At 55.7% G+C, this 26,735-nt stretch overlaps 1 protein-coding gene across 6 annotated transcripts; it reads right to left on the reverse strand.

Moving 5' to 3' along the window:
* Positions 1-276: 276 nt before the first annotated feature.
* Positions 277-26,735, reverse strand: JUP (junction plakoglobin). 6 transcript variants are annotated; one of them, XM_079905823.1, is made up of 15 exons: positions 26,535-26,735; positions 15,685-15,897; positions 12,354-12,610; positions 11,878-12,116; positions 10,578-10,779; positions 9,648-9,792; positions 9,440-9,543; positions 7,389-7,727; positions 5,601-5,756; positions 5,271-5,390; positions 2,637-2,787; positions 2,407-2,528; positions 1,820-1,859; positions 1,389-1,554; positions 277-1,060 (listed from the first exon to the last, which is right to left on the reverse strand). In XM_079905823.1, exons 2-14 carry the CDS (start codon positions 15,890-15,892, stop codon positions 1,403-1,405), a joined length of 2,235 nt encoding a protein of 744 aa, XP_079761949.1. In that variant the 5' UTR covers positions 15,893-15,897; positions 26,535-26,735; the 3' UTR covers positions 277-1,060; positions 1,389-1,402. The 6 variants fall into 6 exon arrangements, with proteins under 6 accessions (XP_079761949.1, XP_079761947.1, XP_079761948.1 ...); XM_079905821.1 differs by having other exon boundaries at positions 15,685-15,900; XM_079905822.1 differs by having other exon boundaries at positions 15,685-15,900; positions 26,451-26,735.

The following is a 26,735-nucleotide window of genomic DNA, read 5'->3' on the forward strand; positions in this document are numbered from 1 at the left end:
CCGCTGAAGAGATAAATACGGCCTGGTGTGCCCAAAAGGGGGGACTCACCCCCAGTCATCTCTTCACCCCTCCTAGCCTCCCAAGGTTCCAAGTTGTGTGTATTAAATTAAATCAACTCCAGCTCCTGGACGGCTCCTTTCTCCCCGCTCCCTCGCACCTTGCCTTCTCCACACACAAGGCAGCCTGGACGCTCGGGATCCAGCCGAGGAGGCATCAGGCTGCTAACGGAGCCCCGCCCCCCCCACGCCTCTCCCCCAGACAGTCTCCACCAGATCTGTGCCTTAGTTTTATTTTCTTTGCTTTGGTCTATACAAAAAACCAATAACCAAAAACATAAAGCGATAATAATAAAATTTTCTACTGGGACCTTCCCCAGCCCCCCACACCCGTGTGCAGGAGGTGGTGGGGGGAGTCTGAAACAGGAAGGGGAAGAGAAAGCCCCTCACCGCACACCAGAGGGGTCAGCCAAGAGCACTTTTCAGGGGGTCAGCTAGGGCAGTTGTGTGGGCGGGACAGGTGCAAGGGAGCTGCTAACCCTGGGAGGGGCCAAAGCCAACTGCGCATCCTGGGGAGGGAGCAGGCCATGTCCTGGCGCAGGGGAGGCACTCTCCGCATCTCCGCCCCATCCCCCTGGTCAGAGGATCCCTGAACTTTTCAAGATAAGCTTTGGATTCTGGGCCTTTGGGCCTTGAACCTGGGGCCTGGAGACCCCAGGGGCTCAGTACAGTTGGTGGAGTTCAGTGACCAAATCGGAGCCAGCCGGAGAAGGAACCACGGCCCTATGGAGACGGGAAGCCCAGGAGGAGGGGGGACAGAGTGGGGGCCTCAAGTCTAAAGCTTTAGTGCCAGGGCCTCGGGGGTGGGAGGGGGTGTCGGGCCCTGGACCCACAGCCCAGAACAGGAAAGCAAGAGCAGATCGCCATCCCGAGAAAGACCCTACAGAGGACCTCTGAAGGCGCAGGGTTCAGCAGGAAGTTGCAGCCCTCCTGCCCAGGCTCAGGCACTTGGCTATCTCGCCCCAACGCCCGCGAGGAGAGCCTCTCAGATGGGGAACCGCACCTGGAGGGAGGGGCAGACACAGAGGGGTCAGGCCAGCCCTGTGGCCCGTAGGAGTTCGTGCATAACCCGGCCACCATGGTAGAAGGGGCAGGACTCCTCGCCTCAAGCAAAGATAACAGAATGAGGCAGGCGAGGCACACCTTCCCTGGGGGAGCTCAGCACCGAGAGACCCCACACTTGTTCCCCCCAGAAAGGAGCCACGGTGTCAGGGGAAACCTGAGAGGGCCTCCATGAGAAGGAGGTTCTGAAGGGAAGGGAAAGCCCGAGCCTCAGCAGCCCATAGCGGGAAGGGAGAGCCGCAAAGCAGGGCGGGGAGGGGTCGCCATACTAGGGTCCAGGCAGCTAGGCCAGCATGTGGTCCGCAGTGGGGTAGGGGGGCCTGAGGCCGTCGCTGTAGGTGTCAATGGGATAGTCCCCATCCATGTCCATGTGCATCTCCAGGGGGTCCAGGGGCACGTCACTCGAGTACATGGGGCGGTAGGTGGCATCCATGTCTGGGGAGGAGAAGGGAGCTCCGTCCAGGGTCTCAGGTTACCCTGCGGGGGGGTCTGGACAGCCCTCAGCCACACACTTTCTACCTCTGCCCGCCCCCAGTGGGTCCGCCCCCTTCCCCAGACTCTCACATCAGGGACCCGGACAGAAGTGCATGTGGACACGACAGTGGCTGTCACTGGTCCTTTGGCCCTGGGGTCACAAAGTTGCCCCCTTGCTCACACCCACACACGCACCCCCTCTGCCCTGGGCTCTGCACACACTTACCATCTGCGTAGGGTTCATTAATGGGGATCATGCTCTGGGCCTGAGGATGGAGGCAAAGAGAAACATTGTGGGAGGGGAAGGGTGGAAAATGTAGGCTCCAGGCTGGGGGCAAAGACCCCTTGAAGGAACAGAGGATGAGACAGGGTTACACAGAGCTCTGATGAACTCCTCTCCTCAGGCACCTCCCCAGGGTGGAGGGTCCCACCATTCATGCTAGGAGGCACCCTCAGAACTAGAGCAGGGAGGGGAGTAGAGGGGAGAGGACTAGAGAATGGGTGCCAGGAGCTGCCCCACGCAGGATCAGGGCAGCCTCCAGCCTATACGGCACCTTTGTGCAAGTTAGAGAAAGGCACCCCTGCCCCAACACTTCAGATTAGTTTGGACAAAATAAAAGTGCCATTTTGTAGGTCAAAAACAGTAGATGGTTCAACCCACTACTTCCATCTGCTGGGGATTGTCATAAATGATCCAATTATAAAATAAAAATCTATGAAGTTGACAGGATGGTAGAGGCCTCCCTAAGTGCAATCCTTGTGCAGTGCACAACTTGCACAACCAGACACTGCAGCCCAACCCGGGATACTCACAGCCTCCCAGGCTGCAGGGTCGTGCTTGAAGAGGGAGTTGGTGAGCTCCACAGACACACGCTTTCGGTAATCTGGGTTCTTGTCCTCGGAGATGCGGAACAAGACAGCAGCAGCGTAGGTGGCTGAGCAGAGAAAAGGACGGGCCACGTCAGGTGCCTGCCTCCACCCAGGCCGGAGGAACAAGGCCCAGCTTCCCCCCTCGTCCCCTCGCCCCCAGCCCAGCCCCTCACCGGTGCCCTCATTGTGGGAGTGCAGTAGCTCCATGAGTGGGGCTGAGGCCCCCTCAGCATCAATGACGTCGGCCGCCTCCTTGTCCTGGGCCAGCTCGCACAGCACCCCAGTGGCCACGCGCTGAATGTTCTCCACTGAGGAGTACAGGAGCTGGGGAGAGGGGGCGTGGGGTGGGCGTGAGGCAGGCGGGCATGAGGCACCTCACCGCCCTGACCATCTCTGCCTCCGTTTTTTGGATTTAACCCAAGTCCATAGTAGAAAGCATGAAAAGTGTAAGAAAAGTAAAAAGAAATGGAAAAGCACGCTGGACACAATCCCCCACCCAGACACAGCTTCTTTGCATTGGATTTTTATCATAGTCATATACATATATTTGATTCCTGTTTTTTTATCAAACATTGTAGCATAAAGCATTTTCCCACATTATTCAATAACTTTTCTTTAAAAATCTATGAGTTCACGGGAATTCCCTGGCGGTCCAGTGGTTAGGACTCTGCACTTTCACTACCGAGGGCGTGAGTTCAATCCCTGGTCAGAGAACAAATCAGAAGCAGCACAGAGCAGCCAAAAAAAAAAAAAAAAAATCTACGCGCACGTATTGATACTCAAGAGAGAAAGAGACAGAGACTTGGATGGACCTAGAGACTGTCATACGGAGTGAAGTAAGTCAGAAAGAGAAAAACAAATATCGTATATTAACTATTAATATTTGTGGAATCTCAAAAAATGGTACAGATGAATCAGTTTGCAAGGCAGAAATAGAGACACAGATATAGAGAACAAAAGTAAGGACACCAAGGGGGGAAAGCAGGGGGAGTGGGGGTGGTGGTGGTGGGATGAACTGGGAGATTGGGATTGACATGTATACACTGATGTGTATAAAGTAGATAACTAACAAGAACCTGCTGTATAGGGGTTTCCCTGGCGGTGCCAGTAGTTAAGAATCCTCCTGTCAATGCAGGGGACACGGGTTCGAGTCCTGGGCCAGGAAGATCCTACATGCCACGGAGCAACTAAGCCCGTGTGCCGAAACTACTGAGCCTGCGCTCTAGAGCCCGTGAGCCACAACTACTGAAGCCCAAGCACCTAGAGCCCGTGCTCCACAACAAGAAAAGCCACTGCAATGAGAAGCAGGCGCACCGCAACGAAGAGCAGCCCCTGCTCGTCGCAACCAGAGAAAGCCCGCGCGCGGCAACAAAGACCCAACTCAGCCAAAAATAATACATAAATTAATTTTTTAAAAAAGAACCTGCTGTATAAAAAATTAAATTAAATTTTAAAAAAAAGAGAGAGAGAGAGAAAGAGAATGCTACAAAGCAAAACAACAACAAAAAGTAAAAAAACCTCATCAATCGCAAGTGGAGGTAGCTACCGGCACCAATTCCTTACTCTGAACGTTAATAATTAAAGGAAAGAAATTTCAAAAACTAAAAGTTCTTCTTCGACACCATTGTCTATGACCACATGATATAATGGACCATTCTTTTTTTAACCATTCTCTTATCATTGGACAGTCGGTTAATTTTCAATTATTAGTAGTAACACTGCAATTGTCAGCTCTGTGCATACATCCATGCCATGTTTTCAATTACATTATGCTATTTCATAAAGACAGAGTCCCAGACCTGTACTACTTGGCTGTCTATACATATTTCAAAACTGCTTTCTGGAAAGGTTCTACCACCTTATCTTCCCACCAGCAGGGTCTAAGACTGCCCATTTGATCACATCTTCATCAGCACAAAGCACTCCATTTTTTTTTTTTTTTTTTTTTGCGGTACGCGGGCCTCTCACTGCTGTGGCCTCTCCCGTTGCAGAGCACAGGCTCCAGACGCGCAGGCTCAGTGGCCATGGCTCACGGGCCCAGCCGCTCTGCGGCATGTGGGATCTTCCCGGACCGGGGCACGAACCCATGTCCCCTGCATCGGCAGGCGGACTCTCAACCACTGCGCCACCAGGGAAGCCCAAGCACTCATTTTTTTCTTTGCCAATTTGATCGTGGAAAATGGGCTCTCACTGCAGGGTAATCTTCATTTCTTTAAACTCCTGGGGTTGAGCATTGCTTTTTGTTTTTTGGTTTTTTTAATATTTCTTTATTTATTTGGTGCGCTGGGTCTTAGTTGCGGTACGCGGGGTCTTTAGTTGTGGCATGTGAACTCTTAGGTGTGGGATTGAATCCGGGTCCCCTGCATTCGGAGTGTGGAGTCTTAGCCATTGGACCACTAGGGAAGTCCCGAGCATTGTTTGTTTATGAGCCACCTGGGAACTGCATGTGCCTCTTCTTATATAACTACTGGGGTCTAGCACTGGGGTCTACTATTAACGAGCTCTTTTTATATGAAAGATATTAAACTCTTGCCTGTTGTAATGCTTGCAAGTATGTTCTCAGTTTGCTGTTTACTTTTCAATGCCTTTAGGTTTTGTCGGACATTAAAACATAGTTTTTATTTTCATTTGCTGGCGTTTGCTAAGTGGTCACTCCTGGTACGACCACTTCTCTCCAAACTCCTCCAAAGGCCTCTTGATGCCTGGCCCAGACCCCCTCAAACCCATGGCTGGCAACCTTCCCCTTTCAGCAGTGGGCAGAAGCAGGGGTTGGGGGAACCTCTCCTGCCCACCTGCCCCAGACTCACCTGCACAAACAGGGGGATGGTGTTGAGTCGGAAGATCTCCATGCGGTTCATGGGATCCCGGGCGAGGATGTGCAGGGCTCCGGTGCAGCCTTCCACGATCTCCTCCATCCTCACGCCGTCCTGTACAAGAGAGAGCCGTTGGGGCATAGCCACAGGTAGCCCTTGGGAGTGGTCACACACCCCCAGGACGCTGGCAAACCTCACTGGTCCTTGGAGTTGGCATCAACTGCAACTCGCCTCCCTATTTACACACTCGCGTGCGCACACGTTCATACAGAGGACACTCTGACTCCCCGGGTGGAGGGTCACAGGCCCCTGCAGCTCACTTACCGTGTAGGGCTGCTGTGTGCCTGCAGCCATGTGGCGCTGGGCATCCTGGTGGGCCTTGACCAGCAGCTGGACGAGGCGGGGGATGACCGCTGCCTCCTGCAGTGGGGCATGGTTGGCTGGGCACAGGGCCAGATTCCTGATCAGGCCGATGGTTGCCTGGCAAGAAAAGGGACACTCACCAAGGGCATTTCCTGGGTATCACTTCTCCAGCATCATCTCCTCCTTCCCCTCTCATCTCTTCTGTCCCCCAGGCCAGCCACAGACATGCTGGAAGATCTCCAGAGAATGAGATCACCCCCAGCCCATGCCCCTTATTCCATACAATCTGTGGGTCCTCATGTCTAACTCTTAGAGCCCCTGCTAAAATGATACCCCATTCCAGAATATTCCATCAGCCCCCAGGCCCTGACACTGCCCCCTGTCCCCTCTCTCTTACCTCCCACTCACAGACAACATAGTCTTGCTTTTCTGATAGTTCCCAAACCCTGATTATCAGGGAGAGGGGGTTCTCACTAGGGGTGACCCCGAAGCCTCCTGCTTTGGTGACGCTCACACTGTAATCAACCCCCAGCAGGCGGCTCTGGGAAGAGGTCTCTGCCCCAGGGTCCTCCAACTCCCAGGAGCCATTCTGGCCTCCCAGGGCTCCTTGGGGAGCAATTTATCATCTTATTTGATCCTCAAAACAAGAAACCAGGAGGGCAGGGATGAAAATCACGGGGGAGATGAGGACAGGGTGGATGACCTGCCAAGGTCACTTGTCAACTTAGCTGCTGGGTCAGGGTGCAAACCCTCCACCCACCTCGAGCTTGTGCTGCAGACCAAGACCGAGGAGGGGAGGGACCGCGTGCTGCCCTTTCTTTAAAATACGATATATATAATCACTTAAGAGTCATTCTTATCTGGACTGTTCTATTGTTGAAAATGTAGGCAACAGGAGCCCCTGCCAGCTGGCTGCTGCGCCCTTTGACAAGACCCCAGTCTACGGCGGCTTCCCTCCTCTCTGGCACCAGATGTCACACACACCGGTAGCTCTGCCCTGGCTCACCCTCACCTCCCCTGCCTGTGACAGGGAACAGATACACATCTCTCCTCTACCCAGGCGGCCCCCCGAGAAGAAGGCTCCACCCTGGCTCCCAGTAGCAGACACCCAGTGTCCCCAGAATCCTCTCTACCCTTTATCTTTTTCGCAACCCTCCTGAGTTTGAGCAGGACACATAACACAGTGCTAACATCCTTGCATCCAGATGTGGCCAAATGACCAAGTTGCAGAGTATGGGCTGAAGTGATGTGTCCCGCTTTCTGGTCGCTGCTAGCCCTCCCTACTTCTCCAGGGCTAAAAGGCACCTATGGGGATGATATAGTCCAACTGTTCGTGTGAGGACAGCCCACCCTCATGACCAGACCCTCTGGCATGAGGAATGTGCTCCATGGACCACCAATATCACCTGGGGGCTTGTTAGAAATGCAGACTCTCAGGCCCACCCCAGGTCCACCGAATCAGAGCCTGCAGTTGAATGAGACTGCCCAGGGCGTTCCTGTGCATATTAAACTTTGAAGCTCTATTCTAGGAGATGGTTGAGCTACGAGATAGAAGGAGTCTGGGTCTCAGGAGCAGAGCCACTGTGGAGGTCTAAACCGGAACATGAGAGAGGAGTAAACTTTTGTCTTATCGGAGCCACTGTATTTCAGGCTTCTTTGTTACCGCAGCTTTGCCTGAACCCATACAGCGCCTAATCTGGTCTTCAGAGCTCCTCCCCTCGCTGGACCCCACCGTGCAGGGGGCGGTACCTTGACCAGCGGCCACTGGTTGGGCTGGTTGAGCAGCTTGACGATGGCCGGGATGCCGTAGTTGAGGCGCACGGAGTTCTGAGCCATCTCGGCCTCGGGGTGGCGGCTGGTGAGGTGGCGCAGGGCACAGATGGCGGGCTCTGTGATGTCATCCTTGTCACCGGCACACAGGATGGCGTGGATGAGCGCCTCCACGCCGCTGTTCTGCGTCACCAGCGTCTTGTTCTTGCTGTTGTTGCAGGTCAGGTTGGACAGAGTGCCCGTGGCACAGGTGAGGACATTGACGTCGTCCACGCTCAGCTGGTTCACCAGAATCTTCAGCACACTCTCCAGGCCCTCCTGGGGTCGGGGGAGGCAGAGTGAGGGAGATTCCCAAACACAGGGTCTTCCCAAGTGTACCCGGGAGAACAGATGGCCTACGGAGGTCTCCAGCCCACTCAGCTCATACTCGATGGGCCCTGCCTGTGTGTGTTCATCCCCGTGATTCTGCCAAAACCCGTGAGAAGGTAGTCACGGGGCAGCTGAGGTCCAGAGAGGTTGAGGGCCTTGCCCACAGACCCACAGCTAGTGAGCCGGATCTGAACTCAGGCCTGTCTGTAAGCTCCACGCTCTTTCCTTCCACCCGCTCCTGTCCTCAGACCCAACAGAGCTCTACTCAGGCCGAGGGAGGCCCCTAGGCCAGAAAGAAATTGTTGAGGAGGTCCATGCTTCCATGGCCCAGCTGACCCACTTTTACACGCTTCTCCCCTCTCTGGGCCTTAGCTGCTGCCCATTCTGTGGTCCCCAGGCCAAATCTGCTTTCAGGAAACACCCCTAACCCAGGAGCCTCATTCTCCCAAGGGGAGCCATGTGGGCCCTGTGATGGAACAGGAAGAGCCCAGGATCTGGGGACAGACAGTCCTGAGTTCAAATCCCAGCTCTGCTGTCTGCTAGCTGTGACCAAGGGCCGTTCCTTAACTCCCTGAGCCTCTGTTTCTTTTTTTTTTTTCTATTTTTCTGTGAAAACTTTCTTTTTCTTTAAATTTTTTATTTTATATTGGAGTATAGTTGATTTACAGTGTTGTGTTAGTTTCAGGTGTACAGCAAAGTCAGTTATACATATACATGTATCTATTCTTTTTCAGATTCTTTTCCCATTTAGGTTATTACAGAATACTGAGTAGAGTTCCCTGTGCTATACAGTAGGCCCTGTTGATTATCTATTTTAAATATAGCAGTGTGTACATGTTAATACCAAATTCCCAGTTTGTCCCTTCCCCCCGGTAACCATGAATTTGTTCTTTATGTCTGTGAGTCTGCTTCTGTTTTATAAGTAAGTTCATTTGTATCATTTTTTTTTAGCTTCCGCATATAAGCGACATCGTGTGATATTTGTCTTTCTCTGAATGACTTACTTCACTTGGTATGATAATCTCCAGGTCCATTTGTGTTGCTGCCAATGGCATTATTTCATTCTTTTTAATGGCTAAGTAATATTCCACTGTGTATCTGGACCACCTGAGCCTCTGTTTCTTCATCTAGGCCCCACACTCTACCTCCCAGTACTGAAAGGGGTAAAGGAGCCAATGTCCCCGGTGCCTAGTGGAGCCCAGCACGTGGCAGGTGCTCAACAAGCAGCCGATCGATGCAATTCTTAGCAGTGACAGTCAGGTTGGAAGAGGGACCAGAAGACTTGTCCTGAAACCGCATTTTTCCTTAAGCTGTTTTTAGGCACCGGCGACCCCCAAGCCGTCTCCTGCACACTACTGCTCCCCCCCGCCCAGGGTCTAGGTCAGAACTGTTCCTCTGACACCACCTGAACCCCAGCCAAGAAACATCAGCCTCCTTCATCTAGTCCCCTTTCTGAATCCCTAACAGGGATTAGAGCCTTGAGCCTAAAGGGATGAGGGGTTACAGGGCACGTCCATCCCCAGCCACGGTGGAGCAAGATACAGAGGTCTCAGCCCTTCCCCAGCTCCTAAGGTCAGACTCCCAGACAGGAGGTTGGACATGGTAAGATGGAAGGACGAGGTGGCTGAAGAGGCAGACCCAGGCTCCACGACCTCCCTCACCTGCTTGGTGGCCATGTCCGAGAGGTTGCGCAGGGTCCAGAGGCAGTTCTGCACGAGGCGGGGGCTGTTGCTCGTCAGGTGTTTGCCCAGGGCCTGCATCCCACCTGGGGTGGGAGACAGGGGCACCTCAGCCACAGGGGAGCACCGCTGACTGAGCCCGGTCACTGGTCAGAGCCCCTACCCCCGCCTGCCCGGCCACAGTACTCACCAGCCTCCACGATAGCGGGCTTATTGCTGGGACACACGGACAGCACCTTGAGCACACGGCTGGTGGTCCAGAGCAGCTTCTCGTAACTGTAGTTCCGCATGATGTGCACGAGAGCCTGGGGCCCTCCATTGGCCAGGATGATGAGCTGTGGAGGGAGGGGGGAAATGCGTGTGAGACAGATAGGGACTAGGACAGGGAACAAAGAAGGAAGGGGGGTGACAGAGCTGTTACTACTGTGCTTCATCTAAAACCTGAACAGCTTTTGTGACTATTAAATAAGCCAAAAAGTTACAAAAAAAGGTAATACACAATGCTGGAAAGGATGAGGTGAAATTACTAACGTACATTGCCACTGATGGCATTGCAATAATGCAATCCTTTTGGAAAGTACCTGGAATTCTGCGTAAAAGCTTAGAGATATTAAAAATCCTCAGCCCCACTGATGAAAAACTTTTCCTACCCTCTGGGAAAGGCTGTGTACTTGAATATGTTCATTACAGCATCGTTCGTTCATCAAGGTGGAAAATCGGGAGCAACCTAGATGCCCTCCCTCAGAATAAAGTCTGGGGCCTCCACTTAAGTGAAATGCTATTTGCTGTTATAGAGGGTGGTTTTGCGGACAGTCTAGCCAAAAAAAAAATTTAATATCATGCAGAAAACAGATGCAAAGTTGTAAATTGCTGTAAGTACAACTGTGTACAAATATGCCCACAGGAAAGCACTGGAGAAGCACATGGTTGTATGAGGATAATGAATTTTTTCTTTCCCTTGTCCTCAAACTATCCAGTAATATGGTGAAACATGTACATCTGTATATACATATATATTTAACCTAAATAGGGTAAGAAGGCAGTGTCCTGAAGCTGCCGCTGGACGGAGGGTGATGCCACGGGGGCTGCAGGTCTTGGTTGGGGGTGGGGTGCGGCCCACCTTGCTCTCCTGGTTGCCGTAGGCCAGGAGCTGCAGGCAGTCGGTGGTGATGGCCAGGAACTTGGGGTTGTTCTTGTTGAGCAGAGGTACCATCTTCTGCAGCCCGTCTGCCAGGCGCACCGCCATCTTGGCACCCTCCTGGTACAGCAGCAGGTTGTGCAGCGTGGTGATGGCGTAGAAAAGGACCGACTCCACGGGGGAGCTGGGAGAGGGGCAGGGGGGTCACGTGAGTCAGGTCCCAGGTGAATGTGGGCCACCTCTCAGTACTGACACCCCAATGGTGTCCCTTGAGTCCAGCCCCACTTTTTTTTTTTGGGCCACACCGTGCGGCATGCAGGATCTTAGTTCCCTGACCAGGGATCAAACCCACGCCCCCTGCAGTGGAAGCGCGGAGTCTTAACCACTGGACCGCCAGGGGAGTCCCCCAGCCCCCCTTTTTTTTTTTTTTTTTTTTTTGCGGTACGCGGGCCTCTCACTGTTGTGGCCTCTCCCGCTGCGGAGCACAGGCTCCGGACGCGCAGGCTCAGCGGCCATGGCTCACGGGCCCAGCCGCTCCGCGGCATGTGGGGTCTTCCCGGACTGGGGCACGAACCCATGTGCCCTGCATTGGCAGGCGGACTCTCAACCACTGCGCCACCAGGGAAGCCCCCCCCCACCAGCCCCATTTTTATGCACAAAGCACACAGCACCTCTCCTCTCTCCACTGGGACCAGGACTCCTCCTGCTTTGTGCTCCCGGCTGGGTGCTAAACGTACGGTTGGTCCCCTTGACACCTGTCCCTACTGAGTAACTGCCATGTGGAAGGCCTCATACTAGAGAGGCCCTGCAAGGGACTCAGGGGAATAAGATCAGTATCTCCACCGTTAGGTAACTCGCAGCCTAATATGATGTAAGGAAAAAGGCCAATCAACACTGCAAGGCTGGGAAAGGTAAAGGTGGCAAAGGACTTCGCACATGCTGTTCCCTCTGCCTGTAATACTCTTCCCTTCATCTACACCAGCCAAACTCCACTCATCCGTCAACCCCCTGCCATTAGAGTGAACAGCTTCTTGGAGCTCCGCTGACCAATCTTGGACACACCTTTGCTCTCATCTATACTGTATCCTGATAACTAACCTGCGAGTTACATGCCTGTCTCCCCTGCTATGCTGTGAGCAGCTGAGCACCAAGACTGGGTGTGATTCTGCACCTGGCACATAGTAGGTGCTCAGTAAATGTATGGAAGCCCAGGGACGTGGGCAGGTTGGGGAGTCCAAGGGAGGGGAAGCCCCAGGCTCCCGCGGTGGGTAGGGGTCGGTACCTGAGCATGCGGACCAGGGCAGGGATGCCACCCGACTTGAAGATGGCAAGCAGCCCCTCGCGGTGGTGGGAGAGGTTGTGAAGGATGCTGGTGGTACAGCGGGCTGTGTCCAGGTCGCTGGTGTTCTGCATGGCGCGCACGACGGCTGCTACCAGCTGGGGCGAGCCCATCAGCGCCCGCCGAGATGCCTCCTTCTTGGACAGCTGGTTCACGATCATGGCCGCCTTGGTCACCACCACCTGGGGGGAGGGGGAGGATAGGAGGATCTGAGCAGATGGGCCAGGCTGGTTGCCACTGTGAGAAGGAAGGGCCAGGAGACCCCTCCACAAAGCTCAGACAGACCCGGGTCAGACTCTTCCCACTGATGGGGCTTTGGGTCAATGACCTCCCTCCACCCCAGGTAGGGCCCTCTCCTGCAGACACCTGACCTCTCCCTTCCCTGCCCCGCCTCCACCCCAGCCAGACCCCTCACAGACCGGGTCCTCATCGTTGAGCAGCTTGGTGAGCTCAGGAAGGGCCCGGGTGGCCAGCTCAGCGTCGTCCTGGTAGTTGATGAGATGCACGATGGCCGACTTCAGGAGCTGGGATGGCTCGGCCAGCCGCTGCAGGTTGGTGGTCTGTCCCTCCACCTGGGTGGCCAGCAGGCAGCTGTCCTCTCTTGTCACACCAGGACATATGGCCTCCCGCACCCGCTGGGCTCTGCCTGTCGTGGACATCTGGTAATCCAGGTCACCTGGGGGCCAACAGGCAGGGACTGAGCTGCAGGATGCGGGCAGGGGGACACTGGGGAGCAGGCATCCCATCTGGGTCCTCTGGACCGCCTCCCAGACCACCACTCATAGTTCTACCTTTAACCAGTGACCTTGAGGAGGGCATCATCGCCTCAGTTACATCATCTGTAAAATGGGGCACCACCTGTCCTGTCCGTCGCAGGGAATTCTTACAAGAATTAAATGAGATAATAGTTGTGAATTGGGACCTCCCTGGTGGTCCAGTGGTAAAGAATCCTCCTTACAATGCAGGGGATGCGGGTTTGATCCCTGGTCAGGGAACTAAGATCTCACATGCCGCGGGGCAACGAAGCTCACGTGCCACAACTAGAGCCCACGTGCCACAAACCGCAGAGCCCTCGCGCTCTGGAACCCACGTGCCACTACAATGCCCACACGTCCTGGAGCCTGCGCACCACAACTAGAAAACAGAAAATCCACATGCCACAACTAGAGAGAAGGCTGTGCACCACAATGGAGAGCCCACGCGCCGCAGCTAAGACCCGACGCAGCTAAAAACAAATAAAATAAATAATAAATAAATCTTTAAAAAAAAAGTTGTGAATTGCTCTTAAAAGAAAGGATGACGAGGTGCTTCCCTGGTGGCACAGTGGTTGAGAGTCCGCCTGCCGAGACAGGGGACACGGGTTCGTGCCCCGGTCCGGGAGGATCCCACATGCCACGGAGCGGCTGGGCCTGTGGGCCACAACTACTGACCCTGCGTGTCTGGAGCTTGTGCTCCGCAACAGTGAGAGGTCCGTGAACCGTGATGAAGAGTGGCCCCCGCTCGCTGCAACTAGAGGAAGTCCTCGCACAGAAACGAAGACCCAACACAGCCAAAAATAAATAAATTAATTAATTAAAAAAAAGAAAGGATGCATGTGCCTGGCACATATTGCTAAAAAAAAGTTCAGAGATTATTATTATTAAAAGGAATAGCTAACATCTTTTGAGTACAGGCACACCTTGGAGATACTGCGGTTTCATTTCCAGACCACTGCAATGAAGTGAATATTGCAATAAAGTGAGTCATGAATTTTTTGGTTTCCCAGTGCATATAAAAGTTATGTTTACACTGTATGTAGTGTATTAAGTGTGCAATAGCATTATGTCTAAAAAATGTACATATCTCAATTTTAAAATACTGCCCAAAAATGCTAACCGTCATCTGCGTCTTCAGCAAGTCATAGTAATATCAAAGATCACTGATCATACATCACTATGACAAATAAAATAGTCATGAAAATGTTTGAAATATTGCAAGAATTACTAAAATGTGACACAGAGACATGAAGTGAGCAAACGCTGTTGCAGAAATGACACCGACTGACTTGCTCCATGCAGAGTTACCACAAAACTTCAATTTGTAAAAAACGCAGTATCTGCGAAGTGTAATAAAGTGAAGTGCAATAAAACGAGGTGTGCCTGTACTTATTATGTGCTTAGCAGTGAATTAAGTGCTTTCCTTATACTTTTCTCATCTAATCTTACAACAATCCTAGAACGTAAGGACTATTATTATCTCCGCTTTATAGATGGGAAAACTGAGACACAGAGAGGTTAAAAGAACCCAAGCTGGGATCTGAACTCAGACAGCCTGACTCCAGAATCCAACCCCGACTCTATGCCCCTCCCTTAACCACCAGGTAGAGGTAGGATGAGACAACCTCGGTCTATTTTCAACCCTGAAATTTCACGGTTCTAATTATACCCTCATCCTCCCCAAAGGAGACAACTCTCCCATTATACGGGCAGGCAAATAGAGGCCCAGAGGGCCACCCAGTAGAATACAGCAGATCAGAGGGAAAGTCCAGACTGTGGGTTTCAGCAAGCAAGAGGGGGGCTCTCAGCTCAGAGTCCAGGCTCCACCCCCTGGCGGGTCTGGGAGTCCCACAAACAGGTGCCCCGGCTTCCCAGGCAGCCCTGCCCTGGCAGGCAGCCCTGCCCTGGCAAGTGTCCCAAAGCCCCGAAGAGAGGGAGGCAGAGGTTCCACCCTCCAACCAGTCGGGAAGGAGAGACCATCCACGTGACTTTCCCGTCCGGATGCTGTACCTCAGCTACCAACACAATGCCTGGCCCTGCCAGGCTGAGAGGCCTCTGCCTGCCGTGTGGGAGGAGCTCCCCAGGGTGCAGAGGCTGAGCTCTGCCGTGGCCCAGGCTGCCAAAGCCTACCCAGCACCCTCCCCAGCTCCCATAGCTCTCCGGGCTGCAACACTCAGGGCCCTGGAGGTATCTGTGGACTACAGACAGGACTGGATACTCCTCTCCCCCAGACAGGCAGGGCACCCTGGGCTGGTGGGGATCCCCACCCCTGACTAAGCCCCAGAACCGGGCTCTGCCTCCCCGGAGCAAGAGGACTGTGTCTTCCCCACAGTCCCTGAATTCCCTGAAGGCAGCAGTGATGCCTCCTCATCACACTGTAAGTTCACGGAAGGCAAAGACTGTGCCTCTTCCTTCAGACTGGTGGGCAGGGTCTACGCTTCCGCTCCGTACCAGAGGTTCATGGAAGAGGAATCTGCCTCCCTCCCAGATGGGGGCGCTCTGAAGTCGCTGTGCCTCCTCCCTCAGACTGGTAAGTCTAAGAACAGGAGCTGTGGGGCTTCCCTGGTGGCGCAGTGGTTGAGAATCCACCAGCCAGTGCAGGGAACATGGGTTCAAGCCTTAGTCTGGGAAGATCCCACATGCGTCGGAGCAACTAAGCCCGTGTGCCACAACTACTGAGCCCACGTGCTACAACAACTGAAGCCTGCATGCCTAGAGCCCGTGCTCCGCAACAAGAGAAGCCACCACAATGAGAAGCCCATGCACCACAACTAGAGAAAGCCCGTGCGCAGCAACGAAGACCCAAGCAGCCAAAAATAAATAGATAAATAAATTTATATATTTAAAAAAAAAAAACAAACAACCGTAGCTGTGCCTCCCTCCTCAGACCGGGAGCCCCCCTGAAGTCTGCCTCCTCTGACCCTGACCTCCCTCCAGTGCCCAGCCTGGCTTTCGGCTGGAATATTCCCATGGAAGAGTCCCCAGGGATCCTGACCTTGGCTCTGGGGCACCGCCTGGGTGTAGGTGGTGGTCTTCTTCAGCATGTACTGGCGCTCACAGGCCTCGTCATCCTCCGTGACGCCTTTGCTGCTGACCGAGGGCACGCAGGTATTGACCCCCGAGTGGATGCCCGAGTCGTAGGTGTACGTCTGTTGCCACTCCGTCACCTTGATGGGTTGTTCGATCAGGTTCATCACGTCCATGGTGGCTGCTGGGGACACAAAGGAGGGGCAGGAAATTAGCTGGCCGCAGTGAGGCATCCCATCAACAGGCCCAGTCCCCACCTTCAGCCTCTCCCCAGGCCCTGCCCATCACCCCTAACCCGCACCACAGCTGCAAGGCCGTCAGCAGGCTGTGGAGGAGGGTGGGAGACAGGAGAGACCAAGCCCAGGGGGGGACTGCCAGGATGGGACACCTGTCTGTGAGTCCTGGGCTTGCATCTCTGACCTCCAGCCCAGGGTGGGGTGAACCCAATGGCGGGAGGGGTATAAAGGGCCAGATGCCCCAACCCAGCCCTCAGCTCACTCACCTTGCTGTCCCAGCCCCAAACCCCCAGAACAGGAGAAGGCATTCAGGACCTTCAACAGCTTCTAGGGTCCCGCAGACCCACCCCCATCCACTGGGGCCCCCTGGGAAGCACTGTAGAGGTGAGGCAGCTACACCCCAGGCACTGGGCAGGAAACCGGGTGGGGCAGGGAAGCAGCCAGACAGGTTTCTCTGGGAAGCCTCAGACTCCAAGATCTCACTTTCCTGCAGATGGGGCAGGATCACGAGTGACCCCAGAGGCTCAGGCCCTAAGGACCCCATCTCTCCAGCACTCCAGCTTCTAGAAGCCTTTCCCAGAATTCTGAATCCCACCAACCAGTTCAAATCTCAGCCACATACTACTGGGCAACTCACTGCTCTGCTGAACCTCAGTCCTCATTTGTAAAATGGGGTAGCACCACCTCCCTCGTAGGCTGTTGTGAGGACCAGATTCGTAAAGGACACAGCCTGGTGCCTGGCACACAGTAGGTGTTCAATGTTGGTGACCATGGCCAGATATCAGTATTGCTTCTCCCTCAGGGTGGGGCAGACTACTATTCAGAGACTTGGGGCCACTTGAGGCTCATGAATAGCTGGGCCTGACTCTACCAGGGAGGTGGTGACTCCCACTTGGTCTGTCCAGCTCCCGTCTCGGTGCTGACCTCCAGAGTCCAGCAGCTGGGAGGACGGGCAAGGGAGGCTGTGCCCCAGTGAGGGCCTTCCTGGTGTCCTTCAAGAAGGCTTCCCTGGTGGCGCAGTGGTTAAGAATCCGCCTGCCCATGCAGGGACCACGGGTTCGAGCCCTGGTCCAGGAAGATCCCACATGCCGCGGAGCAACAAGGGCCATGCGCCACAACTACTGAGCCTGCGCTCTAGAGCCCCCAAGCCACAGCTACTGAGCCCGCGTGCCTCAACTACTGAAGCCCGCGCACCTAGGGCCCGTGCTCCGCAATAAGAGAAGCCACTGCAATGAGAAGCCCGCGCACCACAACAAAGAGTAGCCGCCCCTCACCGTAACTAGAGAAAGCCTGCGCACAGCAACGAAGACCCAACATAGCCAAAAATTTAAAAAACAAATAAAATAAATAAATTTTAAAAGGTCACCATCCTCACAAGTGGGTTTCGAAGCACATGCTCTGCTCCCGCATTTACAGATGGGGAAACTGAGGCTCCACCCAGTAAGGAGGCATAGCAGAGAAATGACAGAGCCAGGCCCAGGCCCAGGTGTGAGTGACACCCGAGTCTGTGGCCTGTGCACACCCAGTGTGGCCTCAGATGGCAAGTAGACCCCAGGCTGGTCCACCCGTGAGGCTGGGCAGCAGTACCCAGCACCTCAAACCCACTGTCCCATTGTGTTGGGAGACCAGTTAAGGACGAGGCTGGAGTGGCTGGTGAGCCTGGTCCCACCCCAGGAACAAAGATCACCAAGGATATGTCTTCTGGGATGGCCCCAGTGCCACCCTCCAGGAGGATGACAAAGATCCTTCATGTCACCCTGCCTTTTATGGCGACCCCAGCTCCCCGTCTGCTTGTGAGCACACCTGGAACCGGCAGAGGCAGGAGCCAGACCAGCTCCCCGCGGACTCCTTCCTCTCCTCCCATCACCCCGAGTGACTCAGAGTTTCAGGCTGATAAACAGAAGCGGGCTCGGTGCCTCCAGACGTGCCCAGCTGCTTTCCAGGCACCGGCCAAGTGTGGCTATTTCAGGGGAAGCCCTTCCCCCCCGCCCCCACCCTAACCACACACTGCCCGGCACTCCTGCCTTCCCTGGACACAGAGAATACAGGAGAGTTTGGGAGGAGAAAGCCTGTCGCAGAAGCCCCAGGGAGAAAATTCAGGCAGGAGGCCTTGGACATCCAAGCACTGGAGAAGGAAGATGAAACTGCATCAGTAAATACAGTTGCATTAACCCTGTAAAAGGCCACTTTGCCGGGCAGAGGGCTGAGCCGACATCTGGACGCCGAGCCTCAGTCAGATTCGCTTAGGACAAACTGGACATCTCCAGCCCTATCAGTAAAAACACGCAACCCGAGCCAGAAAAAGCTGCTCCCCAGTAGAGACCGCCGCCTACCCTGATGCTTCTGAGCCAAGTAAGAGGGATACAGGCCTTGGCCGGAACCTCAGGGACAATCCCCTCACCAGCCCCATATCCAAAGGGACCACCGAGGTCAAGGCTGGCCATAGGAGGGGCATTTCCTCAGCAGGCCCCTCACCAACCCCCGCCAGCCCAGGCCTGGAGCCAAAAGAAGTTGAGGGCTGGACAGCTGCCCAGGGCGAGACAGAGCCCTCAGAGGTCACAGGATCCATGGCGGAGGGGAGGCGGGGGTGGGGGGAAAGCCTTAACTAGCAAATGAATCTCATGCTTCCCTAGAAGCAACCCTGGCCGGCATTTTATTATTCCCAGTTTCTAGGTGAGGAAACAAGCTCCAGGCTGAAAAACAGTGGCGCTCTGCTCAAATCCAGATCTGCCTCACTGCCAACCAGCCTCCAGCCCACCAAGGAGAGGATGCCAGACACCCTGCTGCAGAAGAGAGTGAGGGGCAGGGGGCAGGAGGGGCACAGGTGGAGCCGAGCACCTGCTGCTTGGCAATCAGGAGTCCCAGGTTCTAGTCCCACCTCTGCTGCAAACTTGCTGTGTGTCCTTGGGCAACAGCTTTCCCTCTCTGTGCTTCATCTTCAGAAAGGGTAGCCCAGGTGATCTCAGAGGAAAGTTGATATCTAAGATTCTAGGAATAAAGAGTCAGAATTCCCATGACAGACCAGAAAAGGCTGAGGGTGGGCAGGGTCAGAGGTGGAAAGCAGTCCAGAAAGGACATGCACCAGAACCCTTCTTGAAGAAAGGATGCTGGTGGGAAGCCACTCCCGCCACAGGAAAGATATAAGTCAGACCTCAGGCAGGGCTGTCAAGCAGCCCCACCTTTCTCCCCACCTACTCCCCAGGAGAACCAGGGGAATTCTTTTTTTCTTTTTTAATATATTTATTTATTTATTTTTGGCTGTGTTGGGTCTTCGTTGACGCACACGGGCTTTCTCTAGTTGCGGCCAGCGGGGGCTACTCTTTGTTGCAGAGCACGGGCTCTAGGCACACAGGCTTCAGTAGTTGTGGCACATAGGCTTAGCTGCTCCGTGGCGTGTGGGATCTTCCCGGACCAGGGCTCGAACCTGTGTCCCCTGCACTAGCAGGCAGATTCTTAACCACTGCGCCACCAGGGAAGCCCCAGGGGAATTCTTTCACAAGAAACAAAAGTGCTGTTTTTGCAGCTCCCAGGGTGGAGGAGGCCGCACCCGGTTTGGTCTTGTCCCTCTCCGCCCTGGACCTGGAGTGACACCCGCCACAATGCCCCTGGACAGAGCCAGGGTGGAAGGAGGCGAGACAGACGCGGGCCCTGCCCCTGCACCCTGGCGGGAGCCGGGCAGAGCCAGACACAGGGCGGGGCCCTGAGTTGAATGGGCGCACTTTGTTTAGCAAGCAGTCTCTATTGCGGGAGGAAGAAGCCAGCTCAGAGATCACTGGGTGGGGTGGGGGACCTGGCAAGGGACAGGAAGAGAGAAGACAGGGGCCCTGAAGAGGGTGTGCGAAGGACCCTTCCCCCACTGGTCCACACTGGCCAGGAGTCTGCAAGCAAGGGGACTGCTTTGGGGCCTGCCCTGCCTGTCGCTCCTGCTTCCTCCTCCGCGTGGCCGACCCAGGGGGCTGGCAGCAAGCACCCTAAATCGAAGACTGTCCTGGCAGAGTGTGGCCCAGCTCTGACATTAAAAAGAACTCCCAGGAATTCCCAGGCAGTCCAGTGGTTAGGACTCCGTGCTTCCACTGCAGGGGGCACGGGTTCGATCCCTGGTCGGGGAACGAAGGTCCTGCATGCCATGCGTCACGGCCAAAAAAAAATTAAAGAGAAATAAAAAGAACCCCCACCAGAGCTGCATCAGGCTTCTTCACCCTGCCAGTACCTGCCGCAGTGACGGGCTGGGCCGGGCTGCAGGACGCCAAGTGTCAATAAGACACAGGGAGACCAGGACAGGAAATGGGCTGCCTGAGAGGTGAGCTGGGACCCGGCTCAGAAACACTGCATCAGAGCAGTCAGGGCCCCCCAGAAGTTCCTTGGGCCAGAGGCCAGCACCCTGTGCAGACACGGATCACGGGCTCAGAAAATGACAGACGAAGGGGGCCATGGGCAGGGCGGGAGGGCATGGGGGTCAGGGGAAGGCTCCATCCAGCCCCCCCCCACCCCCCGCGCTCACTGGCCGCATGCCCTTGGGCAAATCACGCAACTTCCCGAAGCCTTGCACATGACTGTGCAAGGCCTCTGTTGGTAGGAAAGGCCCAGGCAAGCGTCCTTCTACTAGGGAAGCACAGACATGGCAGAGGAGGAAGACAGCAGAGATGGGCCTGGCAAGGTAGCCGGTAGCCAGCCTGCTTTGTGGGACCCAGTACTCAGGGCAAGACCCAGGCTTCCTTTCCCTGACCCCTCAGATGAAGGCTAGGAGGGGAGCTGCCTCCCGGCCCTGGGCCAGAGCCCCTGGGGTCGGGGGAGGTGTGGCCAGGGAGGATGAGTTATGTCCAGGTCCTGGGAGGGGAGGCCAGGTGGAGACATGGCGCTGCCCCTCTCCCCGGTCACACGTGCCGCCTTCTGCAGCTGGGGGCCTGCAGGCCAGTCAGGCCTGGACATTCCCCACATAGCAGCCCCAGGGGAGAGGCTGGGCTCCACAGTGTCGCCAGCCACCACCCTTCCCCACTCTGTCTCTGGCTCCAGAAGAGATCTGGCGAGCGGTCCCAAGCACAGACGGAAACAGACTCTACAAAAGTACAGAGACAGACAGGACTGCATCCCTTGAGAGCCCTGTCTCCCCCATCAGGCTGGGGCTTCCCATCTAGGCCTCTCCCCTCAGACGGGTGGCTCCAGGAGAAATGTCCACCACCCGCACACTAGATGTTCCCTGGCAGAGACTGTGGTCTCCGCCATCAGACTGGTCATTCCAAACGGGCAGGGACTGAAGCGGGTACCATGTGTGGCCAGGGTCCTGGGGACGGGAGAAGATACAGAAGCCCATCCTGAGCTTCCGGAGGAAACCCCTCACTTCCAGGCTGGAGGACAGCCTGAGCTGTGGCCCAGCACTGGCTGCGGGTGGAGGTTCAGGTCAGGCCGACCCAGCTGCTGTTTATTTTCTTCCTTCTGGGCTCCTGCCCAAAGCAAACAAACCAGGGTGGGAAAATGAAGGGGACTTGGAGGAGAGGGAAATGCCTAGCCAGGTGGCTGGACCCTGGGAACCTCCGGGCCCCCCTGGAGAGGGCTCCAGCTGGAGCGCCATTCCCTGCTGGGGACCCTGGGTGGGCAAAAATCCCAAACCGGCAGATGACCCTAAACCGGGACTCCTGGGAATGGAAAAACACTTTACCAGCCTCAGGAAACAACAGCTAAGGACTCACTTGGGTCGGTGACGTATCTCAATACCCAAGTGCCTGCTGTCCCCACCTGACCACCGCCACCCGGGGGGCTTGGGGAGCCCGTCCCCAGCTCATGTCCACTCCTCAGGGTGTGATTCCCCAGGGTTTCATTCTGCAAGGATCGCTGCCTAGCCCTCTCCTGGAAAAGCAGGGAAGACCCAACTCTTACTTCCCTGTTCAGCATTTGCTGGAGAAAACTAGGGTTCGAATAAAGATTTGGTTAAAATTTGTTATTGTCTACAGAGCATAAGATCATCCGAGAGCGAGGCTGAGATAATAGGAGGATGCTAAGAAAAGAGAAGGGAAGGAAATGTTCATGGTTAGATGCCTCAACAGGATTACGGGTGACTTTTTTTCTTCTCTTGGAAACTTTCCAACTGTTTTATAAAATGATCAGATATTACTTTTTCAATCAAGTGGGAGCGGGAGTTGTGTAGTGAGTGCAACCTCCGCTCACCCCAAAATAAGCAGTGTATTGATTGCCCAGCCCCGTCCCAATTCTCCCCTGTCCCTGCCACTCACCAGAGACAAGAATCCTCTGTCCCCACAGGGAGGAAAGACAGTCGACCTGTAACCCACACTCTGCAGGTCTTAGAAAGCTGAGCTTCCTGCCCTGAGGGCCCCCAAAGCCTGAGGGGCCAGGAGGCTGAGCAAAGGGGGAGTGGTCGGTGAGCTTTCTCTTCAGCCTAGCCAAGGAAGCTGCTGGAAATCAGGACAGTCCACGCCCCCCAGACCTCCCCCAGATTCAACCACGTCCCAGGAGGCAGGCCTCAAGGTGTCGCTTGCAGAGGATGACCTGCCCCAGTCACACTGCTGCTTCTCTTCATAGGGGTCACTGGGCCAGCGGCTCATGGCCACCTGCCTCTCACATGGCCAGGTCTCTCCTCCCAAAAGACACAAGACTAAGAGTTTCCCCAGGGACCCCAACAGACCTCAGACTCGCCCCAAAGGGTAGTGATTCCTACCTGCCCTCTCTCCTGGGGCAGCCTGGCTCTCCCCCAGCTCACACGGATGGGACCCTGCTTCCTCCTCTTCCGAGAAGAGTCAACCCTGAGCCTCCACCAGGATCTCCCTCTTACTCATCAACTCAAGATCTCATCTCTAACAGGCAGGAAGTCCTTCCTCCTGTCTAGCCTCCATTCCTTCCATAAGAGTCCCAATCGCTCTTGTGTCCTCAGGGCTGTTGGAAAACTGCAAGCCTGTCACCCTTTTCACAGCAATCACCCGGGACTAAGTTCATTCTCTTTCTTTCTTTGTCACATCAAGTCCCCTCAGCCTTCTCTTCTCCAGGATCAGTAACTCCCCATGCCTAGGGTCCCCTCCTGACCTCAAGGGATCTGGAAGCCCCGTGTCGATAGGCTCAGTACCCAGGCTGTACTGACACAGATAGAGGCCCCATTTCCCAGGCCCGTTCCGGTGTCAGGTGCCCAGTAGGCAGACGTGCCAGCAGGTCTGAGGACAGTGACACCAGCCCCTCCCTCCAGGACCCAGGCCCTGCTGACCCCACCCCAATCACCAGAAAGGCCTCCTCAGCAGCAGAAAACCTACTCCCAGCCCCCAGGGCTCCCAGCTCCAGAGGACAGCCAGCTCCCCGCCCTAGACCAGCCTGGCAGTGCTGACTGGTAGAGTCCAGCAGGACACTGGTCCGGTCCTAAATCTGACTCTCGTTTCTCTCCACTCCCCAGGGGACAGGCCCCCCTTTATCCTGGCCCAGCTCCAGCCCCCAGCAAAGCATACAACTCCCACTTCCTATACAGGGAGAAGTCCAGAACAGTCCATGGCTCGGCCCAGCTCAAGCCAGGAGGCGGCAGCAGCTTTGACCCCTGCCCTCCTCTCCCTGCCGAAACCTCCTCCACATATCCGCCACAGCCCCGGGCCTTGGGGAGACAGCCCCCTCCACCGGGAACCAAAAACCAACCCACGGGAGGGTCAGGGGTTTCAGAGGGCAGGAGGCTGGGACGTGAGTCACCCCTACCTGGCAAACCTGCCCCCGCCTTCACCAACCACACACACCACCCTGGAGCCTTTGGAATTCTCTTCTCCCCAAACTCCTAAGCAGAGACTCTCAAAAAAGGGATGGCAGAAAAATTCTTCCCAGAGCCATGGTGGGGTGATACAGCAAGATGGGCCCTGGGCTTGGCACCAAAGGACCCAAATGCCAGCCTTGGCCCTGCTTGGGTCTCACTGTGCAACCTTGGGCAAGTTACTTAACTCCCCTTCCTCACCTGTAGAATGGGGTAATGATACTTGCCTAGAGGGATGGTCATAAAGATTAAGTGAGAACAGTTAATGACAGTGCTTGGAATCTATAAGTAGCCCCTTACCTTTTAAGTGACCATTTATCAAGTACTTATTCGGTAGTTGGTACTATTATTTCCATTTTGCCCAGGAGGTCACTGAAGCTCAGAGAGGTGAAGTGACTTGACCAAGGCCACGCAGGTAACGAGCGACAGAGCTGGGAATCAAACCTAGCTCAGTCCAAGCCTAAATCCCTATGCTCAGAACTGCCCCACTATAACATCTGTCCAAATAATAGCCCTTCTGTAGAGAAGTCAACTGCCCCATCTCATTCTAAGGTGGCTCTTTTCCACAAGCCCTCCCAGGCCAGGGAGAGACCCCCGTCACCTGTACCTGCCCAGTCAGTACCCCTTCCTTCCCATGCAATGCACTCTCAAAGCCTCATCTCTGGCAGCCCAAACAGAGATTCCAGAGGAAATGGGGTTGTAACTGGGGTGGGGTGGGACCGGGTGGAGGCATGGAGAGGGCTCATGTCACCCAAGCTGAGGCTTGATCTAGCAAGAAATGACCACTTGGATCCTACCTTTTTTTCCCCTCTCCCTCCAGTCCAGTAAGTAGCCAGTTTGCACCTCCTAACAATACTTCCTCAGTATTATCTTTTCATCGAAGCCAGGAAACAGATTAGCTAACCTAATCATTTAACCAGTGTAATTAACAATGCCTTCCCCTCCTCCACTTTGGCACAGAGAAGAGGGAAAACAGGTTATTTTGCCCAAACTCCTTGCCCTTGTGACACCCACTGGAGCAGAAGAGGTATGGGACTCCCCCTGACCCAGGTTCCCCCTGACCCAGGGCACTCCATGGGGTGGGTCTGACCTCCGCCCTCACTCTCCCATCTACCCCCCACGGTGGAGTTGTAGGGTGGTAAGGGTCTTCCCAAGTGAGTCAGGGCAAGCAACCCTGATCCCCCCAGTCTTCCCTTCATCTCAGGAATGGAGAACCTGGCTGTTACATCCCCCCTTTCTGTTCCCCAAGGAGGCCAGGGAAGGGACTCTCAGGAAATTGCTGGGGGGGAGTAGGGAGGGCAGCAGCTAACGCAGCTCTGCCTGAAACCTTCCCCACTGAAGCCTTCCTCCAGTCCCACCTTCCCCATCGAAGTCTCTCCGGAAAGGGGGTGGGTGGGAAAAGGACTTCAAAAGCCTCCAGAAGGAATGCACCTTCAAAACCCAGAAATCAAATGGAAATCCAGCCCCATTGCTCCGCGCTCTTCGGACTCAATCCCCAGCCAGCTAAATAACGTGGGGGATGGGATAGAGGGGAAAAAAACACCAGAACAATCGCTCCCCCCACCCTCAGTCAGTTTGGCCCGGCCCGGCCCCACCCCCATTCCTGGGGAGGGGGGCAGAGCTCGGGAGAGCCTGTAGGGCAGACCTCCTGCGAGGGGGTGTGGTGGTCCCCGGAGACAGGAAGACAAGGAAGAAGCTGCTTCCCCTTTGGCCCGGCCCCCCACCCCGGCCCCCCCTCAGGCCCCAAGGGGCCCAGCAAACAGGATGGAGGTGGGGGCTGGGAGGACGGGGTCACAGCGCAGGCACTGCCCAGGTTCAGCCTGGCCGGCTGGGGGAGGGGGCTTTGCTCCAAGAAGGACCCCTAAAGCCTGCGGGAAGCCCCGGGCAAGGAGGCAGGAAAACCCCCAGAGAAAGCCGCCGTGAATACTCCTTCCTGGAAAGTTTGTTCGGCGTGATTTTTCCGCCAAGAAGAGGATAGAAAGGAAGGGTAGTCCTGTTCCCATATCAACACTCTGGAAGCCGCAGCTACTGGAAACTGGGCCGGTGAATTCTCCACCCGTGCACGACCCCTCCGCCCAGACCCCTATCTGGAGCCTCGGGTGCCAGACACCGGCTGGGCGCGGAGCCGGGCCCAGCACCAATCCCCCTGCCATCCCATCCCGCCTCCGCTGGCGGAGCCAGAGCCCGGCACCCACCCGAACAGAGCGGAGAGAGGCGCCGCAGGTACAGTCCCGACCAGGCTCGCAGAGCTGGAGGGCAGGGCCTCCGGACTCCGTGTGCTCACCTGCTCGGCAGGTGGGGCCCGCGTCTCTAGGAAAATGTGCGCTCAGCCCTCACAGTTGGGCAAGCCGGGCGTAGACAATAGGGCCCCACCCAGGCCTGGGGGAGTAGAGAGGGAGGGAAAGCGAGGATAACGCGTGGGGTGGGGTGACGGTGGCCCCAAAGAGACCAGCGGCAGCAAGTTTCGCAAACAGTAAATTCCTGATTACAGAGTGAGCGCTGGGACGCAGGCCGAGCAGGTTAAAGTCTCCCCCGCAAGAAGCAGGGCCAGAGTCAGGGACGCGGCGCCCAGCGAGCTCCGCGGGTCCCGGGGGAGGCGCGACCCGGAGGCACCTGCCCTGATCCCTCCCCACCTTTCTCAGACACCGGCTCTCGGAGCCCCCAGTCGCGCTCCGCGCGAACCTCGCGCCCACTTAGTCACCGCGCCCAGGACCCCAGCGCGCCCCCTGCCGCCCGTGCAGGGTGGCTCTCCCTGGCTCCCGCCCTCACCTGCCCGGGGACGGCGGGGATCGGCCTCTCGTCCGCTCGCCCCGCTTCCCTCGCCTCAGCGATACCTGCCCCGATCGTCCGCACCTGCGTTTGGAGCCTGGCCGGGCTGGGTAGGGGTCGGGCCGGGATGGGAGCCGGCGCGGGCTGCGAACTGAGCTTAGCGCACTCGGGCGGTGGCTGCTCCGGACTCTGGCCAAGGCAGCAACTCAGTAACCGAACAAAAGGCGAAAGGACCTGACAGCCAAGCCACGCCTCTCGCCCCCTCGAAGCTCCGCCCCTGAGGGA

The sequence above is a fragment of the Stenella coeruleoalba genome, assembly GCF_951394435.1.
Source record: "Stenella coeruleoalba genome assembly, chromosome: 19".
NCBI lineage: Eukaryota > Metazoa > Chordata > Mammalia > Artiodactyla > Delphinidae > Stenella > Stenella coeruleoalba.

Excerpts from the sequence above, each read along its gene's own strand:
- JUP (XM_079905823.1), bottom strand. The coding sequence starts at position 15,892 with ATGGACGTGATGAACCTGATCGAACAACCCATCAAGGTGACGGAGTGG. Across the intron at positions 9,544-9,647 it reads GCCCGCTATCGTGGAGGCTG|GTGGGATGCAGGCCCTGGGC; the intron begins GTGAGTACTGTG and ends CTCCCACCCCAG. Across the intron at positions 1,555-1,819 it reads TAATGAACCCTACGCAGATG|ACATGGATGCCACCTACCGC; the intron begins GTAAGTGTGTGC and ends TCTCCTCCCCAG.